We start from the raw sequence: 22,340 nt of genomic DNA on the forward strand, positions 1-22,340 counted from the left end.
TATATATCAATATATAAAGAGACTGAACATAAGATCAGTTGAGTTTTTCCCTTTTGGTTAGGCAGTATTAAGTTTTCCAGTATTTGAGGATTATATGTAGCTCTCTGTGTGAGTTAGTTGTCTATTCTTTGTCCCTTGAATTAAGTCAGCACCACAGAAATATGTACATGTGACTGAGGAGTGGGGTGAGTGGAGTGGCAGGTGAGCGGATGTAAATGGATCTGTTCAAATAGCTGTACTGGGAAATCAATGCAAAGCACATCGCCTGCTTCCTAAATGAAGGTCATCTTTATCAAACGTATAAAAACTGAAGTTCAGATCCATTTCGTTGAAAAAGACAGCAATATAAAAATATTGAAAATGAATAGCACTATTTACAATTTCAAAACTGAACATGAAAAAATCATGTTGTGCACTGTAAAATCCAGTAACTTTTAGAGCTAAAGATAAATCCTAGCAGAGAAGAGGAGTTAGTAAACTCTTGTATATACCTTATTTTTAAGGTGTACTGTCTGTTCGTATGATAAGGGATTTTTTCCTTGGTGGAAAGAGGAAGAGTGCGTATTTCTCTGTGTGCTAGACTTTTTCCATGAAGGTTTGTTTTAAAAAAATGAAAAATTTGCTGTTGCTCAGAGTATTCCTGTTTATTGGGGCATCACTAGTGAGGGAAGAGTATTGAGTTGGGAGGTCTAAAAGGCAGCAATTCAGATACGCAAGAACCTCTACAACTAAGGTCTTGGTCTGAGGCAGTATAGTGGTTTCTTAATTTTTTGGAGAATATTAAAAACTTAGGCTTTACAATAATTGCTAATAGAAAAAGTTTATCATTTATGACACTCCAATGTTTGATTGTCAGTTTTTAGACAGTTGACAGGTAATATCTTTTTTCTTCTTCCTTTGTTTAGTGTTGGAAAATACAAGTGTAATAATCAGGGTGGGAGTGACAGGAATCTACTGTAACTGATTTTTTTTTCTTTGACAGAAACTGTACAAGGAAAACTATGAAAAGACAAAGGCAAAGAGCATAAATTACTGTGAGACCCCCAAATTTAAGCTTGATACAGTTCTGCAGAACTTCAGTAGTGATGTAAGCCACCCCATGGTCATTTCCTCTGTTAAATCAAAGACCCATCACTTTGCCAATAAACAAATGAAATATGTTTTGTCTTTCAGACTAAATATAAAGATTCCTACTTAAAGAATATTTTGGGACATTATGTAGGCAGCTCTGAGGATCCATATCATACACACTGCATGAAAGTCTCAGCTCAGAACAGTGATGTAAGTTCTAAGGCAATTGTTTGACTTCCCAAATAACACATTTTTAGGGCATGAATACACTGGTTGCATCCTTATGTCTGATTTCTTTTCCTCATAGAAAAACTACAAAGCAGAATATGAAGAGGACAGAGGCAAAGGCTTCTTCCCCCAGACCATAACTCAAGAATATAAAGCAATCAAGAAACTAGATAAGTGTAAAGATGTAAGTCTGTAGTATAAACTGTGAATGTTACCACCCTCCACAGTATCTAGTGATCAAGATGTGTTTAATATTTTGACACTTTTGCAAACAAATGCAAGCAAGGAGTCTGTAAGAATAACAATTTGTTTCCCTGTTGTCACCCACATGTCTCAAGCGCTAATTCTAGCTCAATTTCCCAAAGAAAAGTAATCAGGAATCTGAAGATATGGGAAAGTTTCCTATATAGATGTAAGAGCATCTCTCAAAGAAACTGCAGTCTAATTAGAAAAAATGTGTTTTGCTTACTGCAAGTTTCTTTTCTTTTGGGGGATGGGGTTCTGCTTGCTTGGCCTATAGGCCAACTCGGATTTGACAAGTGATACTACTAAACGTGATTCTCTTTCCCCCACAGTACACCTACAAAGTCCATCCAGATAAGACAAAATTCACTCAGGTCACCGACTCTCCTGTTCTGGTGCAAGCCCAAGTCAATTCCAAACAGCTGAGTGATGTAAGTTCCCCTAAATATCCAAGAAATTCAGTTATGAGGGATAGCATATCATAACTCTATACGTGAAATATCCAGTGACTTGTCACATTTATAAAAAAGGCTACATAACTTTTTAACAGGTTTAACTTGTATATATTTGTAATCACCTAAAATACTTTCCTATTTAGTTACCTTACATCTTCTTGGGTGGATAACAATTATAGTAAAAGAGTTCTGCAAGGGAAACTAACGTAGCTTAATGCACTGGAAAGAACATGAGTTTTCAAGTCAGAGAGAACTGGATTCAAATTCCAGCTCTATCATTTATGACCTGGGGCCTAGGAAAGTTGTTTAACCTCCCCATACCTCATAGTTCCCTTTGATAATTTGTGGTGGTTTTGAAGATTGTGAAAGAAGATATGCGCATAGTACACATCCTGACCCAGAGCGGGTATTCAGTACATGGGATTTCTCTGTCTTTCAAATAAGTTTTTGGGAAATGGAGTCTTTGAGATACATTTTATCATATAAATTTTCAATGTGAATTTCCAAACTTGTGTTGAACTAAAAAAATGAAAAATAAAAGTAACCTCAGTAGATTATGGCCAGAAATGAAGACTTCAGTTAGAGTATCCACAAACCATAATGCATGTGAGGGGACATAACCAGATTTGTTAGAAAAGATCTTCCAGTGACTGAGCATTGACAGCAGAAAGGAAGAAAGGCTGTCACTCTCAGAACCTACAGGACCAATTGTGATATATAAAGAGGGGAGCTCCCACGTATGAAAGTGCCACCTCTTTCCATTAGGGCCCTATCATGGTGACAGATATGATAACAGCTGTCAACTATCCACCACGCAGTGTCAGTAAGGCAGAGTGGCCCACCCTAGATCTGGATTTCTCTTTTGATCGTAATGACTCTGTCAGTTGTTATTTAACAAAATGTATTTTACATTTTATCTCATGAAATGTACCACACAAGATTTTTTTTTTTTTTTGTATTTTGGAACAATCTTCTTCTGAATTGAGAACTAATTGACTCATTCTCTCTCTCTCTCTTGCTCTCAGCTAAATTACAAAGCAAAACATGAAAATGAAAAGTTCAAGTGCCATATACCTCCAGATACTCCTGCCCTTATCCAGCACAGAGTCAACGCCTATAACCTGAGTGATGTGAGTTCCTCGTGCACTATGCCATGTGTTATAATGACAACTATGCTTTTATTTTTGAATTGCCTCATTAAATAAATATTTCAATGTTAAAGATGGGAATAACAGTTAACATTTGTATTGTGTCCCTATGCCTCTGCCAGGGTAACTTTAAACTCACCTTATAAAATGTGTGTAACAATCTTATAAGTAGCTTCATACAATGAGACAATCTTAATATATTTTAACCAACCCTCAAAATACCACCATTCATGTATGTTTAATTGAAAATCTTAATGTAAGCTCTTTTAGCCATATATCCTTTTATACTATACTATAATTTTCTTTCAGAACCTCATATTTTAAGATACAGTTTCATTTTGTTTATTCCCCAGGCATATAAAGTCCCTTATTTCACACAAATGCTACTTATTTCTACATGTAAGAGAACTTGCACTAACAAAGATATAGGGTATTCAAAAGGCATAAGGCCAGGTATCCATTGCTATCTTTCATTTCCAAACTTAATTTTATAGAAAAGTCAAATTACCCTTGAGGGTTTCAATTTCTTCAATTCTTTAAGTACTAAAATTATCCAGCATCAATGAATATTGCAATGATTCGTGAAATAACCTTTTCAGAGGACTTTGAGATCAAATGAAAATGGTGCCTTTATATAATACAAAGTAAGTTAACTATAGAATATTTGTGCCACTCTATAAAATATTCAGTGTTAGGAATCAAATATTAGTATGATAACTAGAATGAAGTTAATATAATGCAATATTCTCTTGGAGAGTAGAGAAGCTTAATCTTAGAGAATTGGAAGATTCATCTTGAGGAGAATTATCTAAAATATGCACAATTTCTTAAAGAAAATGGTCTATTTATTTTATATTAAGACAGGGTATTGGGTTACCCTCTAGTTTTTAAAGTGTGATAACATGCATATTACTTTTGCCCATTCCTGTGCTGAAATTTTTCTGTCCAGAATGTTTATAAGTATGACTGGGAGAAGACCAAAGCTAAGAACTTTGACATTAAGGTGGATGCCATTCCCCTGCTGGCAGCCAAAGCCAATACCAGGATCTCTAGCGATGTGAGTATGGCCTGGGCACCTGGACAGGGTGGGCCTCAGCAATCTTCTTGATGAGTGAGATCTGGCACGTGTGATGTCTTTGCAGGTGATGTACAAGAAAGACTATGAGAAAAGCAAAGGAAAGATGATTGGAGCCCTCGGCATTAAGGATGATCCCAAGATGCTGCACTCTTTGAAGACGGCCAAAAACCAGAGTGATGTGAGTGCTTTTGTGAATCTGTCTTGTTTTCAAGATTGTGTCCCAGTCAACATGCCCAAGGGTAATGATGTAAAAAGATTCCATATCCATGGGCTCTCTCAGGTTCACAACAATGAACTGCTGAGGAGAACTTTAGAAGTAGAATGATTCCTCAGGCTCTTGCACCTCTCATGTTTGAGGAGAGAAATTAATGATTTGTACTTGATCTCCATTTCACTTTGAAAAAACCTGTATTCATATTTAGTAGAATATTGATTGTAATTCTCAACACCTTTTGGAAAACATTAAGATGTTTTCATATTTTCTAATTGAAACGTAACTTAAAATTGTGGTTTAAAAAGTGACTTTATTTTGGAAGAAAATCGTGAGTCAGAGATAAAAATCTTAGTATAGCCAACATTGCTCTTTACTGACTTTAGTAATTAGTATTGGCCTAGGTCTAAGATTCCATTAATTATAGGCCCCATTGAGAATCTGATAAAAGATCTGGTCCATCTCTTTAGGAAAATGGAGTTTTTTTCACATCTTTTGCCTGGCTTTCATAGAGAATTCGTGGATTCCCTAAGGATTGCCTTTAGGATATCTATCATATTCCAGTTAAAATTCTTACCATAGAGAGGCAAACATACACTACTGAAAATTGCAATATACACTGTGTTTTAAAATGTTTGGAGAATCCCTTAAGAGTGGTAAGAATGTTCAACATAGCTTGCAAATATTAGCTTTTCATGATGAAAGAGAAGGGTGTTTGTATCATTTACTTTCATTTTAACCATGTGTTCATATTGTGAGCTATTAAACCTTCTTTAAATCATTTCACATTTACTATATAGTCATATAGCACTTTAAACGTCTTATTCAGTTATTTTCTCTAGTAAATTCACACTGAATTAGATACAGTGTGATTATATATAGTCAGTATACAGTGCTCACATACGTAATACTATCTTCTTCACCAGTTCCCTTATTTTGTCTCAACTCAAGAAAGTTATAGCTCCCATTGACAGCACATGTATGTTTATCTTTGGTTTTTACCCTACCACAGAACCCATTAGAACAATAAGTTATTAAATGCATAATAAGTGTTCAATAAGTACTTGTTAATTGATTCATGTTGGCAACCAAAAGAGATAGTCAATGATGAGTCATTCTCAAATAATATTCAGGCTAAAATCTAAGCTGCAGATACAGAGCACACATCACTTTTAAAAAGTCTTTTAAAGCCATTTGGGGCTAAACAACATGCCACTAAAAAACCAGTGAGTCAGGCTTCCCTGGTGGCGCAGTGGTTGAGGGTCCATCTGCCGATTCAGGGGACATGGGTTCGTGCCCCAGTCCGGGAAGATACCACATGCCACACAGCGGCTGGGCCCGTGAGCCATGGTCACTGAGCCTGCGTGTCCGGCGTCTGTGCTCCACAACGGGAGAGGCCACAACAGTGAGATGCCCGTGTACTGCAAAAAAAAGAAAAAAGAAAAAAAAAACCCAGTGAGTCAATGAAGGAATCAAAGAGGAAATCAGAAAATACCTCAAGACAAATGAAAATGGAAACAACACTCCAAAATCTATGGAATACAGCAAAAGAAGTTTGAAGAAGGAAGTTTATAGTGATATAGGCCTTCCTCAAGAACAAGACAAATCTCAAATAAATAACCCAATCTACCACCTAAAGGAATTGGAAAAAGAAGAACAAACAGAACCCAAAGTCAGCAGAAGGAAGAAAATAATAAAGATAAGAGAGGAAATAAATAAAATGGAAATTTAATAAAACAATAGAAAAGATCAATGAAACCAAGAGCTGTTATTTTGAAAAGAGAAAAAAACTGATAAAGCCAAGATCACCAAGAAGAAAAGAGAGGACCCAGATAAACAAAATAAGAAATGAAAGGGACAAATAACAACCAATACCACAGAGATACAAAAATTATAATACTATGAACAGTTATATGCCAACAAATTGGACAACCTAGAAGAAATGGACAAATTTCTAGAAACATACAACTTGTCAAAACTGAATCAAGAAGAAACAGATATTTGAACAGACCAATAGCTAGTAGTGAAATTGAATTTGCATTAAAAAAAATGCAAGCAAACAAAAGTCTAGGACCAGGTGGCTTCACAGATGAATTCTATGAAACATATAAAAAAGAACTAATACCTGTCCTTCTCAAACTATTCCAAAAAATTGAAGAAGATGGAACACTCCCAAATTCATTCTGTGAGGCCACAATTACCCTAATACCAAAACCAGAAGAAGATACTAGAAAAAAATTACAGACCAATATCTTTAAGTATAGATGCAAAACTCTTCAACAAAATATTAGCAAACTGAATCCAACAGTATATAAAAAGGATCATATACCATAATTGAGTTGGATTTATTCCAGGGAGGCAGGATGGTTAAATATTTGCAAATCAATCAATGTGATTCACCACATTAACAAAAGGAAGGATAAAGATCACATGATCATCTCAACAGATGTAGAAAAAGCATTTGACAAAATTCAATATCCATTCATGATAAAAACTCATCAAAGTGGGTATAGAGGGAACATATCTCAACAAATAAAAGCCATTTATGACAGACCCACAGCTAACATCAGTGATGAAAAGCTGAAAACCTTCCCTCTAAATTCAGGAACAAGCAAGGATGCCCACTCTTTCCACGTCTATTTAACATAGTACTGGGAGTCCTAGCCACAGCAATCAGAAAAAATAAATTAATTTAAAAAAATAATAAAAAGCATCCATATTGGAAAGGAAGAAGTAAAATTGTCACTATTTGTAGATGACATGATACTTTATATAGAAAACCCTAAAGTCTGCACCCAAAACCAATCAGAACTAATAAATGAATTTAGTAAAGTTTAAGGATACAAGATTAATATACAGAAATCTGTTGCTTTTCTATATACTAATAATGAACTATCAGAAAGTAAAAAACAAAAGCTACATTTAAAATTGCATCAAAAAGAATAAAATAGGAATAATTTTTTTTAATTCAAACAGAAAGTCACAAAAATTATAATCATCCTCATCAGTTCACTCAGTCCCATGTAATTAATTTTTTTATCTTGATCTTTTGTTAGCACTTTTATGAATATATCAGTTTTCCATTAGAGTTCTGAAAATGCTTATTCATTCAGTTCAGCAGTATAGTCAGTTACCAGAAACCTGTACTTGTCAGAGTCTTTTCCATGAATTCCTTGAAGATGAAATCCTTTTATAGGAACATTTTTTCAAAAGCATCAGAGTACACCCAGAACTGTCTGTAAATGACAAAAGACTTAAAAATGACCATGGTTAAAGATTTGATGAAAGTTCATAATAATGCAATTGACAAGGAAATTTAGTTTTTTCTGAGATATACATTTTAAAGTAATAACTAGAATTATGACTAATAACATTATACCAGAACATATAAGATTTTTAGAAATTTCATGTAATGTCTGAAACATTTATATTAATGTATTTCCATGCAAATAACCCAAAGAAAGTTTAGTATTAGTTTTTTGTTTGTTTGTTTGTTTGTTTATACTTCAGGTTCTTATAGTCATCAATTTTATACACATCAGTGTATACAGGTCAATCCCAATTGCCCAATTCAGCACACCACCATCCCCACCCCACCATGGTTTTCCGCCCTTGGTGTCCATACGTTTGTTCTCTACATCTGTGTCTCAACTTCTGCCCTGCAAACTGGTTCATCTGTACCATTTTTCTAGGTTCCACATACATGCATTAATATATGATACTTGTTTTTCTCTTTCTGACTTACTTCACTCTGTATGATAGTCTGTAGATCCATCCACATCTCAACAAATGACTCAATTTCGTTCCTTTTTATGGCTGAGTAATATTCCATTGTGTATGTGTACCAAATCTTTATCCATTCATCTGTCGATGGGCATTTAGGTTGCTTCCATGACCTGGCTATTGTAAACAGTGCTGCAATGAACATTGGGGTGCATGTGTCTTTTTGAATTATGGTTTTCTCTGGGTATATGCCCAGTAGTGGGATTAATAGATCATATGGTATTTCTATTTTTAGTTTTTAAGGAACCTCCATACTGTTCTCCATAGTGGCTGTATCAATTTACATTCCCACCAGCAGGGCAAGATGGTTCCCTTTTCTCCACACCCTCTCCAGCATTTGTTGGTTGTACATTTTCTGACGATGCTCATTCTAACTGGTGTGAGGTGATAACTCATTGTAGTTTTGATTTGTATTTCTCTAATAATTAGTGATGTTGAGCAGCTTTTCATGTGCTTCTTGGCCATCTGTATGTCTTCTTTGGAGAAATGTCTATTTAGGTCTTCTGCCCATTTTTCGACTGGGTTGTTTGTTTCTTTTTTTTTTTTGCAGTATGTGGGCCTCTCACTGTTGGGGCCTCTCCCGTTGTGGAGCACAGGCTCCGGATGCGCAGGCTCAGTGGCCATGGCTCACGGGCCCAGCTGCTCCACGGCATGTGGGATCCTCCCAGACCGGGGCACGAACCCATGTCCCCTGCATTGAAAGGCAGACTCTCAACCACTGCGCCACCAGGGAAGCCCCTGTTTCTTTAATATGGAGCTGCATGAGCTGTTTATATATTTTGGAGATTAATCCTTTGTCTGTTGATTCGTTTGCAAATATTTTCTCCCATTCTGAGGGTTGTCTTTTCGTCTTGTTTATGGTTTCCTTTGCTCTGCAAAAGCTTTGAAGTTTCATTAGGTCCCATTTGTTTATTTTTGTTTTTATTTCCATTTCTCTAGGAGGTGGATCAAAAAAGATCTTGCTGTGATTTATGTCAAAGAGTGTTCTCCCTGTGTTTTCCTCTAAGAGTTTTATAGTCTCCGGTCTTACATTTAGGTCTCTAATCCATTTTAAGTTTATTTTTGTGTATGGTGTTAGGGAGTGTTCTAATTTCATTCTTTTACATGTAGCTGTCCAGGTTTCCCAGCACCACTTCTTGAAGAGACTGTCTTTTCTCCATTGTATATCTTTGCCTCATTTGTCATAGATTAGTTGACCATAGGTACGTGGGTTTATCTCTGGGCTTTCTATCTTGTTCCCTTGATCTATGTTTCTGCTTTTGTGCCAGTACCATATTGTCTTGATTACTGTAGCTTTGTAGTATAGTCTGAAGTCAGGGAGTCTGATTCCTCCAGCTCCATTTTTTTTTAATTTTTAATTTTTTGCTTTATAACAAATTTAATCAGTTATACATATACATATGTTCCCATATCCCCTCCCTTTTGCGTCTCCCTCCCACCCTCCCTACCCCACCACTCCAGGCGGTCACAAAGCACCGAGCTGATCTCCCTGTGCTATGCGGCTGCTTCCCGCTAGCTATCTACCTTACGTTTGGTAGTGTATATATGTCCATGCCTCTCTTTCGCTTTGTCACAGCTTACCCTTCCCCCTCCCCATATCCTCAAGTCCATTCTCAAGTAGGTCTGTGTCTTTATTCCCATTTTACCCCTATGTTCTTCATGACATTTTTTTTTCTTAAATTCCATATATATGTGTCAGCATACAGTATTTGTCTTTCTCTTTCTGACTTACTTCACTCTGTATGACAGGCTCTAGGTCCATCCACCTCATTACAAATAGCTCAATTTTGTTTCTTTTTATGGCTGAGTAATATTCCATTGTATATATGTGCCACATCTTCTTTACCCATTCATCTGATGATGGACACTTAGGTTGTTTCCATCTCCGGGCTATTGTAAATAGGGCTGCTATGAACATTTTGGTACATGTCTCTTTTTGAATTATGGTTTTCTCAGGGTATATGCCCAGTAGTGGGATTGCTGGGTCATATGGTAGTTCTATTTGTAGTTTTTAAAGGAACCTCCATACCGTTCTCCATAGTGGCTGTACCAATTCACATTCCCACCAGCAGTGCAAGAGTGTTCCCTTTTTTCCCACCCTCTCCAGCATTTATTGTTTCTAGATTTTTTTTTTTTAAGTTTATTTATTTATTTTTTTAATTAGTTTCTGCTTTATAACAAAGTGAATCAGTCATACATATACATCTGTTCACACATCCCTTCCCTCATGCATCTCCCTCCCTCCCACCCTCCCCATCCCACCCCTCCAGGCGGTCACAAAGCACCGAGCTGATCTCCCTGTGCTCTGCGGCTGCTTCCCACTATCTATCTACCTTACGTTTGGTAGTGTATACACGTCCATGCCTCTCTTTCGCCTTGTCACAGCCCACCCTTCCCCCTCCCCATATCCTCAAGTCCATTCTCAAGTAGGTCTGCGTCTTCATTCCCGTTTTGCCCCTAGGTTCTTCATGACATTTTTTTTTTAAATTCCGTATATATGTGTTAGTATACGGTATTTGTCTTTCTCTTTCTGACTAACTTCACTCTGTATGACAGACTCTAGGTCTATCCACCTCATTACAAATAGCTCAGTTTCGTTTCTTTTTATGGCTGAGTAATATTCCATTGTATATATGTGCCACATCTTCTTTATCCATTCATCCGATGATGGACACTTAGGTTGTTTCCAGCTCCGGGCTATTGTGAATGGAGCTGCAATGAACATTTTGGTACATGTCTCTTTTTGAATTATGGTTTTCTCAGGGTATATGCCCAGTAGTGGGATTGCTGGGTCATATGGTAGTTCTATTTGTAGTTTTTTAAGGAACCTCCATACCGTTCTCCATAGTGGCTGTACCAATTCACATTCCCACCAGCAGTGCAAGAGTGTTCCCTTTTCTCCACACCCTCTCCAGCATTTATTGTTTCTAGATTTTTTGATGATGGCCATTCTGACTGGTGTGAGATGATATCTCATTGTAGTTTTGATTTGCATTTCTCTAATGAGTAAATATGTTGAGCATCCTTTCATGTGTTTGTTGGCAGTCTGTATATCTTCTGTGGAGAAATGTCTATTTAGGTCTTCTGCCCATTTTTGGATTGGGTTGTTTGTTTTTTTGTTATTGAGCTGCATGAGCTGCTTATGAATTTTGGAGATTAATCCTTTGTCAGTTGCTTCATTTGCAAATATTTTCTCCCATTCTGAGGGTTGTCTTTTGGTCTTGTTTATGGTTTCCTTTGCTGTGCAAAAGCTTTTAAGTTTCATTAGGTCCCATGTGTTTATTTTTGTCTTTATTTCCATTTCTCTAGGAGGTGGGTCAAAAAGGATCTTGCTGTGATTTATGTCATAGAGTGTTCTGCCTATGTTTTCCTCTAAGAGTTTGATAGTGTCTGGCCTTACATTTAGGTCTTTAATCCATTTTGAGCTTATTTTTGTGTATGGTGTTAGGGAGTGATCTAATCTCATACTTTTACATGTCCCTATCCAGTTTTCCCAGCACCACTTATTGAAGAGGCTGTCCTTTCTCCACTGTACATTCCTGCCTCCTTTATCAAAGATAAGGTGACCGTATGTCCATGGGTTTATCTCTGGGCTTTCTATCCTGTTCCATTGATCTATCTTTCTGTTTTTTTGCCAGTACCATACTGTCTTGATTACTGTAGCTTTGTAGTATCGTCTGAAGTCAGGGAGCCTGATTCCTCCAGCTCCATTTTTCGTTCTCAAGATTGCTTTGGCTATTCGAGGTCTTTTGTGTTTCCATACAAATTGTGAAATTTTTTGTTCTAGTTCTGTGAAAAATGCCAGTGGTAGTTTGATAGAGATTGCACTGAATCTGTAGATTGCTTTGGGTAGTAGAGTCATTTTCACAATGTTGATTCTTCCAATCCAAGAACATGGTACATCTCTCCATCTATTTGTATCATCTTTAATTTCTTTCATCAGTGTCTTATAATTTTCTGCCTACAGGTCTTTTGTCTCCTTAGGTAGGTTTATTCCTAGATATTTTATTCTTTTTGTTGCAGTGGTAAATGGGAGTGTTTCCTTGATTTCACTTTCAGATTTTTCATCATTAGTATATAGGAATGCCAGAGATTTCTGTGCATTAATTTTGTATCCTGCTACTTTACCAAATTCATTGATTAGCTCTAGTAGTTTTCTGGTAGCATCTTTAGGATTCTCTATGTATAGTATCATGTCATCTGCAAACAGTGACAGCTTTACTTCTTCTTTTCCGATTTGGATTCCTTTTATTTCCTTTTCTTCTCTGATTGCTGTGGCTAAAACTTCCAAAACTATGTTGAATAAGAGTGGTGAGAGTGGGCAACCTTGTCTTGTTCCTGATCTTAGTGGAAATGGTTTCAGTTTTTCACCATTGAGGACGATGCTGGCTGTGGGTTTGTCATATATGGCCTTTATTATGTTGAGGAAAGTTCCCTCTATGCCTACTTTCTGCAGGGTTTTTATCATAAATGGGTGTTGAATTTTGTCGAAAGCTTTCTCTGCATCTATTGAGATGATCATATGGTTTTTCTCCTTCAATTTGTTAATATGGTGTATCACGTTGATTGATTTGCGTATATTGAAGAATCCTCGCATTCCTGGAATAAACCCCACTTGATCATGGTGTATGATCTTTTTTTTTTTTGTAGTTTCTGCTTTATAACAAAGTGAATCAGTCATACATATACATCTGTTCCCACATCCCTTCCCTCATGCATCTCTCTCCCTCCCACCCTCCCCATCCCACCCCTCCAGGCAGTCACAAAGCACCAAGCTGATCTCCCTGTGCTCTGCAGCTGCTTCCCGCTATCTATCTACCTTACGTTTGGTAGTGTATATATGTCCATGCCTCTCTTTCGCTTTGTCACAGCTTACCCTTCCCCCTCCCCATATCCTCAAGTCCATTCTCAAGTAGGTCTGTGTCTTTATTCCCGTTTTACCCCTAGGTTCTTCCTGACATTTTTTTTTAATTCCATATATATGTGTTAGCATATGGTATTAGTCTTTCTCTTTCTGACTTACTTCACTCTGTATGACAGACTCTAGGTCTATCCACCTCATTACAAATAGCTCAGTTTCGTTTCTTTTTATGGCTGAGTAATATTCCATTGTATATATGTGCCACATCTTCTTTATCCATTCATCCGATGATGGACACTTAGGTTGTTTCCAGCTCCGGGCTATTGTGAATAGAGCTGCAATGAACATTTTGGTACATGTCTCTTTTTGAATTATGGTTTTCTCAGGGTATATGCCTAGTAGTGGGATTGCTGGGTCATATGGTAGTTCTATTTTTAGTTTTTTAAGGAACCTCCATACTGTTCTCCATAGCGGCTGTACCAATTCACATTCCCACCAGCAGTGCAAGAGTGTTCCCTTTTCTCCACACCCTCTCCAGCATTTATTGTTTCTAGATTTCTTGATGATGGCCATTCTGACTGGTGTGAGATGATATCTCATTGTAGTTTTGATTTGCATTTCTCTAATGATTAATGATGTTGAGCATTCTTTCATGTGTTTGTTGGCAGTCTGTATATCTTCTTTGGAGAAATGCCTATTTAAGTCTTCTGCCCATTTTTGGATTGGGTTGTTTGTTTTTTTGCTATTGAGCTGCATGAGCTGTTTATAAATTTTGGAGATTAATCCTTTGTCAGTTGCTTCATTTGCAAATATTTTCTCCCATTCTGAGGGTTCTCTTTTGGTCTTGTTTATGGTTTCCTTTGCTGTGCAAAAGCTTTGAAGTTTCATTAGGTCCCATTTGTTTATCTTTGTTTTTATTTCCATTTCTCTAGGAGGTGGGTCAAAAAGGATCTTGCTGTGATTTATGTCATAGAGTGTTCTGCCTATGTTTTCCTCTAAGAGTTTGATAGTGTCTGGCCTTACATTTAGGTCTTTAATCCATTTTGAGCTTATTTTTGTGTATGGTGTTAGGGAATGATTTAATCTCATACTTTTATATGTCCCTGTCCAGTTTTCCCAGCACCACTTATTGAAGAGGCTGTCCCTTCTCCACTGTACATTCTTGCCTCCTTTATCAAAGATAAGTTGGCCATATGTGCGTGGGTTTATCTCTGGGCTTTCTATCCTGTTCCATTGATCTATCTTTCTGTTTTTATGCCAGTACCACACTGTCTTGATTACTGTAGCTTTGTAGTATAGTCTGAAGTCAGGGAGCCTGATTCCTCCAGCTCCGTTTTTCGTTCTCAAGATTGCTTTGGCTATTCGGGGTCTTTTGTTTTTCCAAACAAATTTTGAAATTTTTTGTTCTAGTTCTGTGAAAAATGCCAGTGGTAGTTTGATAGGGATTGCATTGAATCTGTAGATTTCTTTGGGCAGTAGAGTCATTTTCACAATATTGATTCTTCCAATCCAGGAGCATGGTATATCTCTCCATCTATTTGTATCATCTTTAATTTCTTTCATCAGTGTCTTACAATTTTCTGCATACAGGTCTTTTGTCTCCTTAGGTAGGTTTATTCCTAGATATTTTATTCTTTTTGTTGCAATGGTAAATGGGAGTGTTTTCTTGATTTCACTTTCAGATTTTTCATCATTAGTGTACAGGAATGCCAGAGATTTCTGTACATTAATTTTGTATCCTGCTACTTTACCAAATTCATTGATTAGCTCTAGTAGTTTTTCGGTAGCATCTTTAGGATTCTCTATGTATAGTATCATGTCATCTGCAAACAGTGACAGCTTTACTTCTTCTTTTCCGATTTGGATTCCTTTTATTTCCTTTTCTTCTCTGATTGCTGTGGCTAAAACTTCCAAAACTATGTTGAATTAGAGTTGTGAGAGTAGACAACCTTGTCTTGTTCCTGATCTTAGTGGAAATGGTTTCAGTTTTTCACCATTGAGGACGATGCTGGCTGTGGGTTTGTCATATATGGCCTTTATTATGTTGAGGAAAGTTCCCTCTATGCCTACTTTCTGCAGGGTTTTTATCATAAATGGGTGTTGAATTTTGTCGAAAGCTTTCTCTGCATCTATTGAGATGATCATATGGTTTTTCTCCTTCAATTTGTTAATATGGTGTATCACGTTGATTGATTTGCATATATTGAAGAATCCTTGCATTCCTGGAATAAACCCCACTTGATCATAGTGTATGATCCTTTTAATGTGCTGTTGGATTGTGTTTGCTAGTATTTTGTTGAGGATTTTTGCATCTATGTTCATCAGTGATATTGGCCTGTAGTTTTCTTTCTTTGTGACATCCTTGTCTGGTTTTGGTATCAAGGTGATGGTGGCCTCGTAGAATGAGTTTGGGAGTGTTCCTCCCTCTGCTATATTTTGGAAGAGTTTGAGAATGATAGGTGTTAGCTCTTCTCTAAATGCTTTATAGATTCGCCTGTGAAGCCATCTGGTCCTGAGCTTTTGTTTGTTGGAAGATATTTTATCACAGTTTCAATTTCAGTGCGTGTGATTGGTCTGTTCATATTTTCTATTTCTTCCTGATTCAGTCTTGGCAGGTTGTGCATTTCTAAGAATTTGTCCATTTCTTCCAGGTTGTCCATTTTATTGGCATAGAGTTGCTTGTAGTAATCTCTCATGATCTTTTGTATTTCTGCAGTGTCAGTTGTTCCTTCTCCTTTTTCATTTCTAATTCTATTGATTTGAGTCTTCTTGCTTTTTTTCTTGATGAGTCTGGCTAATGGTTTATCAATTTTGTTTATCTTCTCAAAGAACCAGCTTTTAGTTTTATTGATCTTTGCTATCATTTCCTTCATTTCTTTTTCATTTATTTCTGATCTGATTTTTATGATTTCTTTCCTTCTGCTAACTTTGGGATGTTTTTGTTCTTCTTTCTCTAATTGCTTTAGGTGCAAGGTTAGGTTGTTTATTCGAGATGTTTCCTGTTTCTTAAGGTGGGATTGTATTGCTATAAACTTCCCTCTTAGAACTGCTTTTGCTGCGTCTCATAGGTTTTGGGTCGTCGTGTCTCCATTGTCATTTGTTTCTAGGTATTTTTTAATTTCCTCTTTGATTTCTTCAGTTATCACTTCGTTATTAAGTAGTGTATTGTTTAGCCTCCATGTGTTTGTATTTTTTATAGCTCTTTTCCTGTAATTGATATCTAGTCTCATAGCATTGTGGTCGGAAAAGATACTTGATACAATTTCAATTTTCTTAAATTTACCAAGGCTTGATTTGTGACCCAAGATATGATCTATCCTGGAGAATGTTCCATGAGCACTTGAGAAAAATGTGTATTCTGTTGTTTTTGGATGGAATGTCCTATAAATATCAATTAAGTCCGTCTTGTTTAATGTATCATTTAAAGCTTGTGTTTCCTTATTTATTTTCATTTTGGATTATCTGTCCATTGGTGAAAGGGGGTGTTAAAGTCCCCTACTATGAGTGTGTTACTGTCGATTTCTCCTTTTATGGCTGTTAGTATTTGCCTTATGTATTGAGGTGCTCCTATGTTGGGTGCATAAATATTTACAATTGTTATATCTTCTTCTTGGATCGATCCCTTGATCATTATGTAGTGTCCTTCTTTGTCTCTTCTAGTAGTCTTTATTTTAAAGTCTATTTTGTCTGATATGAGAATTGCTACTCCAGCTTTCTTTTGGTTTCCATTTGCATGGAATATCTTTTTCCATCCCCTTACTTTCAGTCTGTATGTGTCTCTAGGTCTGAAGTGTGTCTCTTGTAGACAGCATATATATGGGTGTTGTTTTTGTATCCATTCAGCCAATCTGTGTCTTTTGGTGGGAGCATTTAGTCCATTTACATTTAAGGTAATTATCGATATGTATGTTCCTATTCCCATTTTCTTAATTGTTTTGGGTTCGTTATTGTAGGTCTTTTCCTTCTGTTGTGTTTCTTGCCTAGAGAAGTTCCTTTAGCATTTGTTGTAAAGCTGGTTTGGTGGTGCTGAACTCTCTCAGCTTTTGCTTGTCTGTAAACGTTTTAATTTCTCCATCAAATCTGAATGAGATCCTTGCTGGGTAGAGTAATCTTGGTTGCAGGTTTTTCTCCTTCATCACTTTAATTATGTCCTGCCACTCCCTTCTGGCTTGTAGAGTTTCTGCTGATAGATCAGCTGTTATCCTGATGGGGATTCCCTTGTGTGTTATTTGTTGTTTTTGCCTTGCTGCTTTTAATATGATTTCTTTGTGTTTAATTTTTGACAGTTTGATTAATATGTGTCTTGGCGTATTTCTCCTTGGATTTATTCTGTATGGGACTCTCTGTGCCTCCTGGACTTGATTAACTATTTCCTTTCCCATATTAGGGAAGTTTTCAACTATAATCTCTTCAAATATTTTCTCAGTCCCTTTCTTTTTCTCTTCTTCTTCTGGAACCCCTATAATTCGAATGTTGGTGCGTTTAATGTTGTCCCAGAGGTCTCTGAGACTGTCCTCTGTTCTTTTCATTCTTTTTTCTTTATTTTGCTCTGCAACAGTTATTTCCACTATTTTATCTTCCACCTCACTTATCCGTTCTTCTGCCTCAGTTATTCTGCTATTGATCCCATCTAGAGTATTTTGTATTTCATGTATTGTGTTTTTAATCGATGCTTGATTCATCTTTAGTTCTTCTAGGTCCTTGTTAACTGTTTCTTGCATTTTGTCTATTCTATTTCCAAGATTTTGAATCTTGGAAATAGAATCTTGGATCATCTTTACCATCATTATTCTGAATTCTTTTTCAGGTAGACTGCCTATTACCTCTTCATTTGTTAGGTCTGGTGGGTTTTTATCTTGCTCCTTCTCCTGCTGTGTGTTTTTCTGTCTTCTCATTTTGCTTATGTTACTGTGTTTGGGGTCTCCTTTTTGCAGGCTGCAGGTTCATAGTTCCCGTTGTTTTTGGTGTCTGTCCCCAGTGGCTAAGGTTGGTTTAGTGGGTTGTGTAGGCTTCCTGGTGGAGGGGACTAGTGCCTGTGTTCTGGTGGATGAGGCTGGATCTTGTCTTTCTGGTGGGCAGGTCCACGTCTGGTGGTGTGTTTTGGGGTGTCTGTGGACTTTTTATGATTTTAGGCCACCTCTCTGCTAATGGGTGGCATTGTGTTCCTGTCTTGCTAGTTGTTTGGCATAGGGTGTCCAGCAGTGTAGCTTGCTGGTCGTTGAGTGAAGCTGGGTGCTGGTGTTGAGATGGAGATCTCTGGAAGATTTTCGCCATTTGATATTATGTGGAGCTGGGAGGTCTCTTGTGGACCAGTGTCCTGAAGTTGGCTCTCCCACCTCAGAGGCACAGCACTGACTCCTGGCTCCTCAATTTGGGATGATGTGTTGTCTATTCATGTATTCCACAGATGCAGGGTACATCAAGTTGATTGTGGAGCTTTAATCCGCTGCTTCTGAGGCTGCTGGGAGAGGTTTCCCTTTCTCTTCTTTGTTCTCACAGCTCCTGGGTCTCAGCTTTGGATTTGGCCCCGCCTCTGCGTGTAGGTTGCTGTAGGGCGTCTGTTCTTTGCTCAGACAGAACAGGGTTAAAGGAGCAGCCTTTTCAGGGACTCTGGCTCACTCTCCAGCTCCATTTTTTTCCCCTCAAGACTGCTTTGGCTATTCAGGGTCTTTTGTGTCTCCATATAAATTTTAAGATGATTTGTTCTAGCTCCGTAAAAAATGCCATAGGTAATTTGATAGGGATTGCATTGAATCTGTAGATTGCTTTGGGTAGTATAGTGATTTTCACAATATTCGTTCTTCCAATCCAAGAACATGGTATATCTCTCCATCTGTTGGTATCATCTTTAATTTCTTTCATCAGTGTCTTGTAGTTTTCTGCATACAGGCTTTTTGTCTCCTGAGGTCGGTTTATTCCTAGGTATTTTATTCTTTTTGTTGCAGTGGTAAATGGTAGTGTAAAATAGGAATAAATTTAACGAAGGAGGTAAAATACCAGTACTCTGAAGACTATAAGACATTGATGAAGAAAATTGAAGGTGATACAAAACAATGGAAAGATATCCCATTGTCATGGATTAGAAGAATTAATGTTGTTAAAATGCCCATACAGGGCTTCCCTGGTGGCGCAGTGGTTGAGAGTCCGCCTGCCGATGCAGGGGACACGGGTTCGTGCCCCGGTCCGGGAAGATCCCACATGCTGCAGAGCGGCTAGGCCTGTGAGCCATGCCTGCTGAGCCTGCGCGTCTGGAGCCTGTGCTCCGCAAAGGCAGAGGCCACAACAGTGATAGGCCTGCGTAACGCAAAAAAAAAAAAAAAAAAAAAAATACCCATACATCCCAAAGAAGTCTACAGATGTTATGCAATCCATATCAAAATACCCATAACATTTTTCACAGAACTAGAACAAATAATTCTAAAACTTATATGGAACCACAGTAGATCCTGAATAGCCAAACCAATCTTGAGAAGAAAGAACAAAGCTGGAGGTATTATGCTTCCAAACTTCAGACTATATTACAAAGCTACAGAAATCAAAACAGCATAGTCCTGTACAAAATCAGACACAGAGATCAATGGAACAGAATAGAGAGCCCAGAAACAAACTCACGTGCCTATGGTCAATTAAATTATGAAAAAGGAGGCAAGAATATACAATGGAGAAAAGACAGTGTCTTCAATAAGTGGTGCTGGGAAAACCGGACAGCTACATGTAAAAGAATGAGATTAGAACTCCATATACAAAAATAAACTCAAGATCAATTAAAGACCTGAAATCATAATATTCCTAGAAGGGAACATAGGCAGAACACTCCTTGACGTAGATCTTGGCAATATTTTTTTGGATCTGTCTCATAAGACAAAAGAAATTAAAACAAACAGAAAAAATGGGACCTAATTAAACTTAAAATCTTTTGCACAGCAAAGGAAACTGTCAACAAAACGAAGAGACAATCTATGAAATAGAACATATTTGCAAATGATATGGCCAACAAGGGGTTAACATCCAGACTATATAAATGGCTCATGCAGCTCAGTATCAAGAAAGCAAACAATCAAAAAAACAAAAAAGAAAATGGACAGAAGACTCGAATAGACATTTTTCCAAAGAAGGCATACAGGTGGCTAACAGTCTAATGAAAAGATGCTCAGCATTGCTAATTTTTAGAGAAATACAAATCAAAACAACAATGAGATATCACCTCATCCCTGTCAGAATGGCTATATCATCAAAAAGTCTACAAATAGCAAATGTTGGCAAGGATGTAGAGAAAAGGGAACCCTCCTTCACTGTTGATGGGTGTGTAAATTGGTGCAGCCACTATGGAAAACAGTATGGAGGTTCCTTAAAAAACTAAAAATAGAGCTACCATATGATCCAGCAGTTCCACTCCTGGGCATATATCCAGAAAAGATGAAAACACTAGTTCAAAAAGAAACATGTACCCCAATATTTGTAGCAGCATTATTTACAATAGCCAAGATATGGAAGCAACCTAAGCATCCATCAACAGAAAAATGGATAAAGAATATGTGGTATATATATACAATCAAGTATCACTCAGCCATAAATGAGTGAAATTCTGCCATTTGCAGCAGTGTGGATGTACCTAGAGAATATTATGCTTGTAAAATAAGTCAGATGGAGAAAGACAAATACTGTATGATATCACTTATATGTGGAATCTAAAAAATAAAACAAATGAACATATATAACAAAACAGAGACAGACACAGATATAGAAACAAACTTGAATTGATAGTTACCAGTAGGGAGAGGGAAGGAGAGAGAGGCAAGATAGGGGTATGGGATTAAGAGACACAAACTGTTATGCATAAAATAGATAAGCAATTAGGTTATATTGTACAACACAGGGAATTATAGCCATTATCTTGTAATAACTTTTAATGGAGCATAATCTGTAAAAATACTGAATTACTATGCTGTCTACCTGAAACTAATATTGTAAATCAACTATACTTCAATAAAAAAATAAATCAGTAGGGAATTCCCTGGTGGTCCAGTGGTTAAGACTCCATGCTTCCACTGCAGTGGGGCACAGGTTCCATCTCTGGCTGGGGAACTGGGATCCCACAGGCCACTCGGTGGGACCAAATAAATAAATAGATAAAAATAAAAATAAATAAAGCTATTTGGATCTTTGACAACCTTTTATATGTGCAGGCATGTGTGAGCTTATCTGAACTTGAACAAAAGGGTCAAAACAATTTAGTCAAAAACACTTCCACACACCAACTGCTATTGCAACATTGCTTTATCCGTTTATTTCTAATAAAGACAAACTGTCTTTATTTTTTTCAGTGTTCTTGCGTGCCATCAGAAAGTTTCCATATTTTATTTTCATAAACCAGGGCCTAGATTTTACAATTAAGAGAGGAATTTATTCTGTGAAACTGACTACCCACGATGTTTTAGACGGAAGACTATATTCCCTAAGAAAGTTAAAAGATTGGATTATTTGTAAAAGGAATTTCTGCAGGAGATTTATAATGCACATCTATACTTGCTAGCTTGGATCACTGTCTTTAGAGCTTATGTGATTATAGGGAGATATAATAGGTTTAGAATCTTCCTAAAGGAAAAATTCTGGGTCAGAATTTTTCTCTCTTTTAAGGTAATTGGTGAGCAGACGTGATGAAGCTGGGACTTTGACCTAATTAACACCTTGTCTAACCATTCCAGAAAACCAACCGATGAAAGTGCCTTCTGAGGCCAGTCAGGACATTTGGTTTATGAGAACACTGTACATAAGGGTCAACGTTACTTCAGTGGCTCAGTTTCATAAATTTTTCTCCTTTGAGGTCTTATAACTGCTGAAATCTGAAACTTCTTTTAAATTGTTACCAAAATTAAACTTAGTATGGAAAAACCTCTGGGGTTCTCAGTGGGGCTTATCTGTTGTCCAAAGTAGAATAGTCAGGTTGAAAAATCAGTAACTATTCACTTAAAGATGACTTTAGAACAGTCAGGAAGTCAAGTGTACAGCTCTATTTATGAAGGAGTCATTTTATAAAATCAGAAGTATGAAATGATTGTCAAATGATTTTTGACAGTTTAAAAAATACTTCTTTAATGGAATACTCTTCCAAGGTTAGATTACCTTAGCAGAAATAATGCTTGCTAGTGGTCCTTGAAAAACCCTGTTTTAAAATAAAATAATAGCTGGCTGAATCAGAAGCTGTGGCCCATTCCTACTGTCTAACAGTTCTTCTTTGATCTAAACAAAGATTTGAGAAGAT

At 37.0% G+C, this 22,340-nt stretch overlaps 1 protein-coding gene across 1 annotated transcript in view; it reads left to right on the forward strand.

Moving 5' to 3' along the window:
• Positions 1 to 22,340, forward strand: part of NEB (nebulin) — a 289,834-nt gene that overhangs the window by 66,846 nt on the left and 200,648 nt on the right. Inside the window, exons 16-22 of the mRNA XM_081243154.1 lie at positions 983 to 1,087; positions 1,174 to 1,281; positions 1,379 to 1,483; positions 1,875 to 1,973; positions 3,023 to 3,127; positions 4,095 to 4,202; positions 4,288 to 4,401. Of these exons, the coding sequence (XP_081099280.1) occupies positions 983 to 1,087; positions 1,174 to 1,281; positions 1,379 to 1,483; positions 1,875 to 1,973; positions 3,023 to 3,127; positions 4,095 to 4,202; positions 4,288 to 4,401 (744 nt within the window). The remainder of the gene's footprint in view (positions 1 to 982; positions 1,088 to 1,173; positions 1,282 to 1,378; positions 1,484 to 1,874; positions 1,974 to 3,022; positions 3,128 to 4,094; positions 4,203 to 4,287; positions 4,402 to 22,340) is intronic.

The sequence above is a fragment of the Mesoplodon bidens genome (assembly GCF_964165515.1).
Source record: "Mesoplodon bidens genome assembly, chromosome: 8".
Lineage (NCBI taxonomy): Eukaryota > Metazoa > Chordata > Mammalia > Artiodactyla > Ziphiidae > Mesoplodon > Mesoplodon bidens.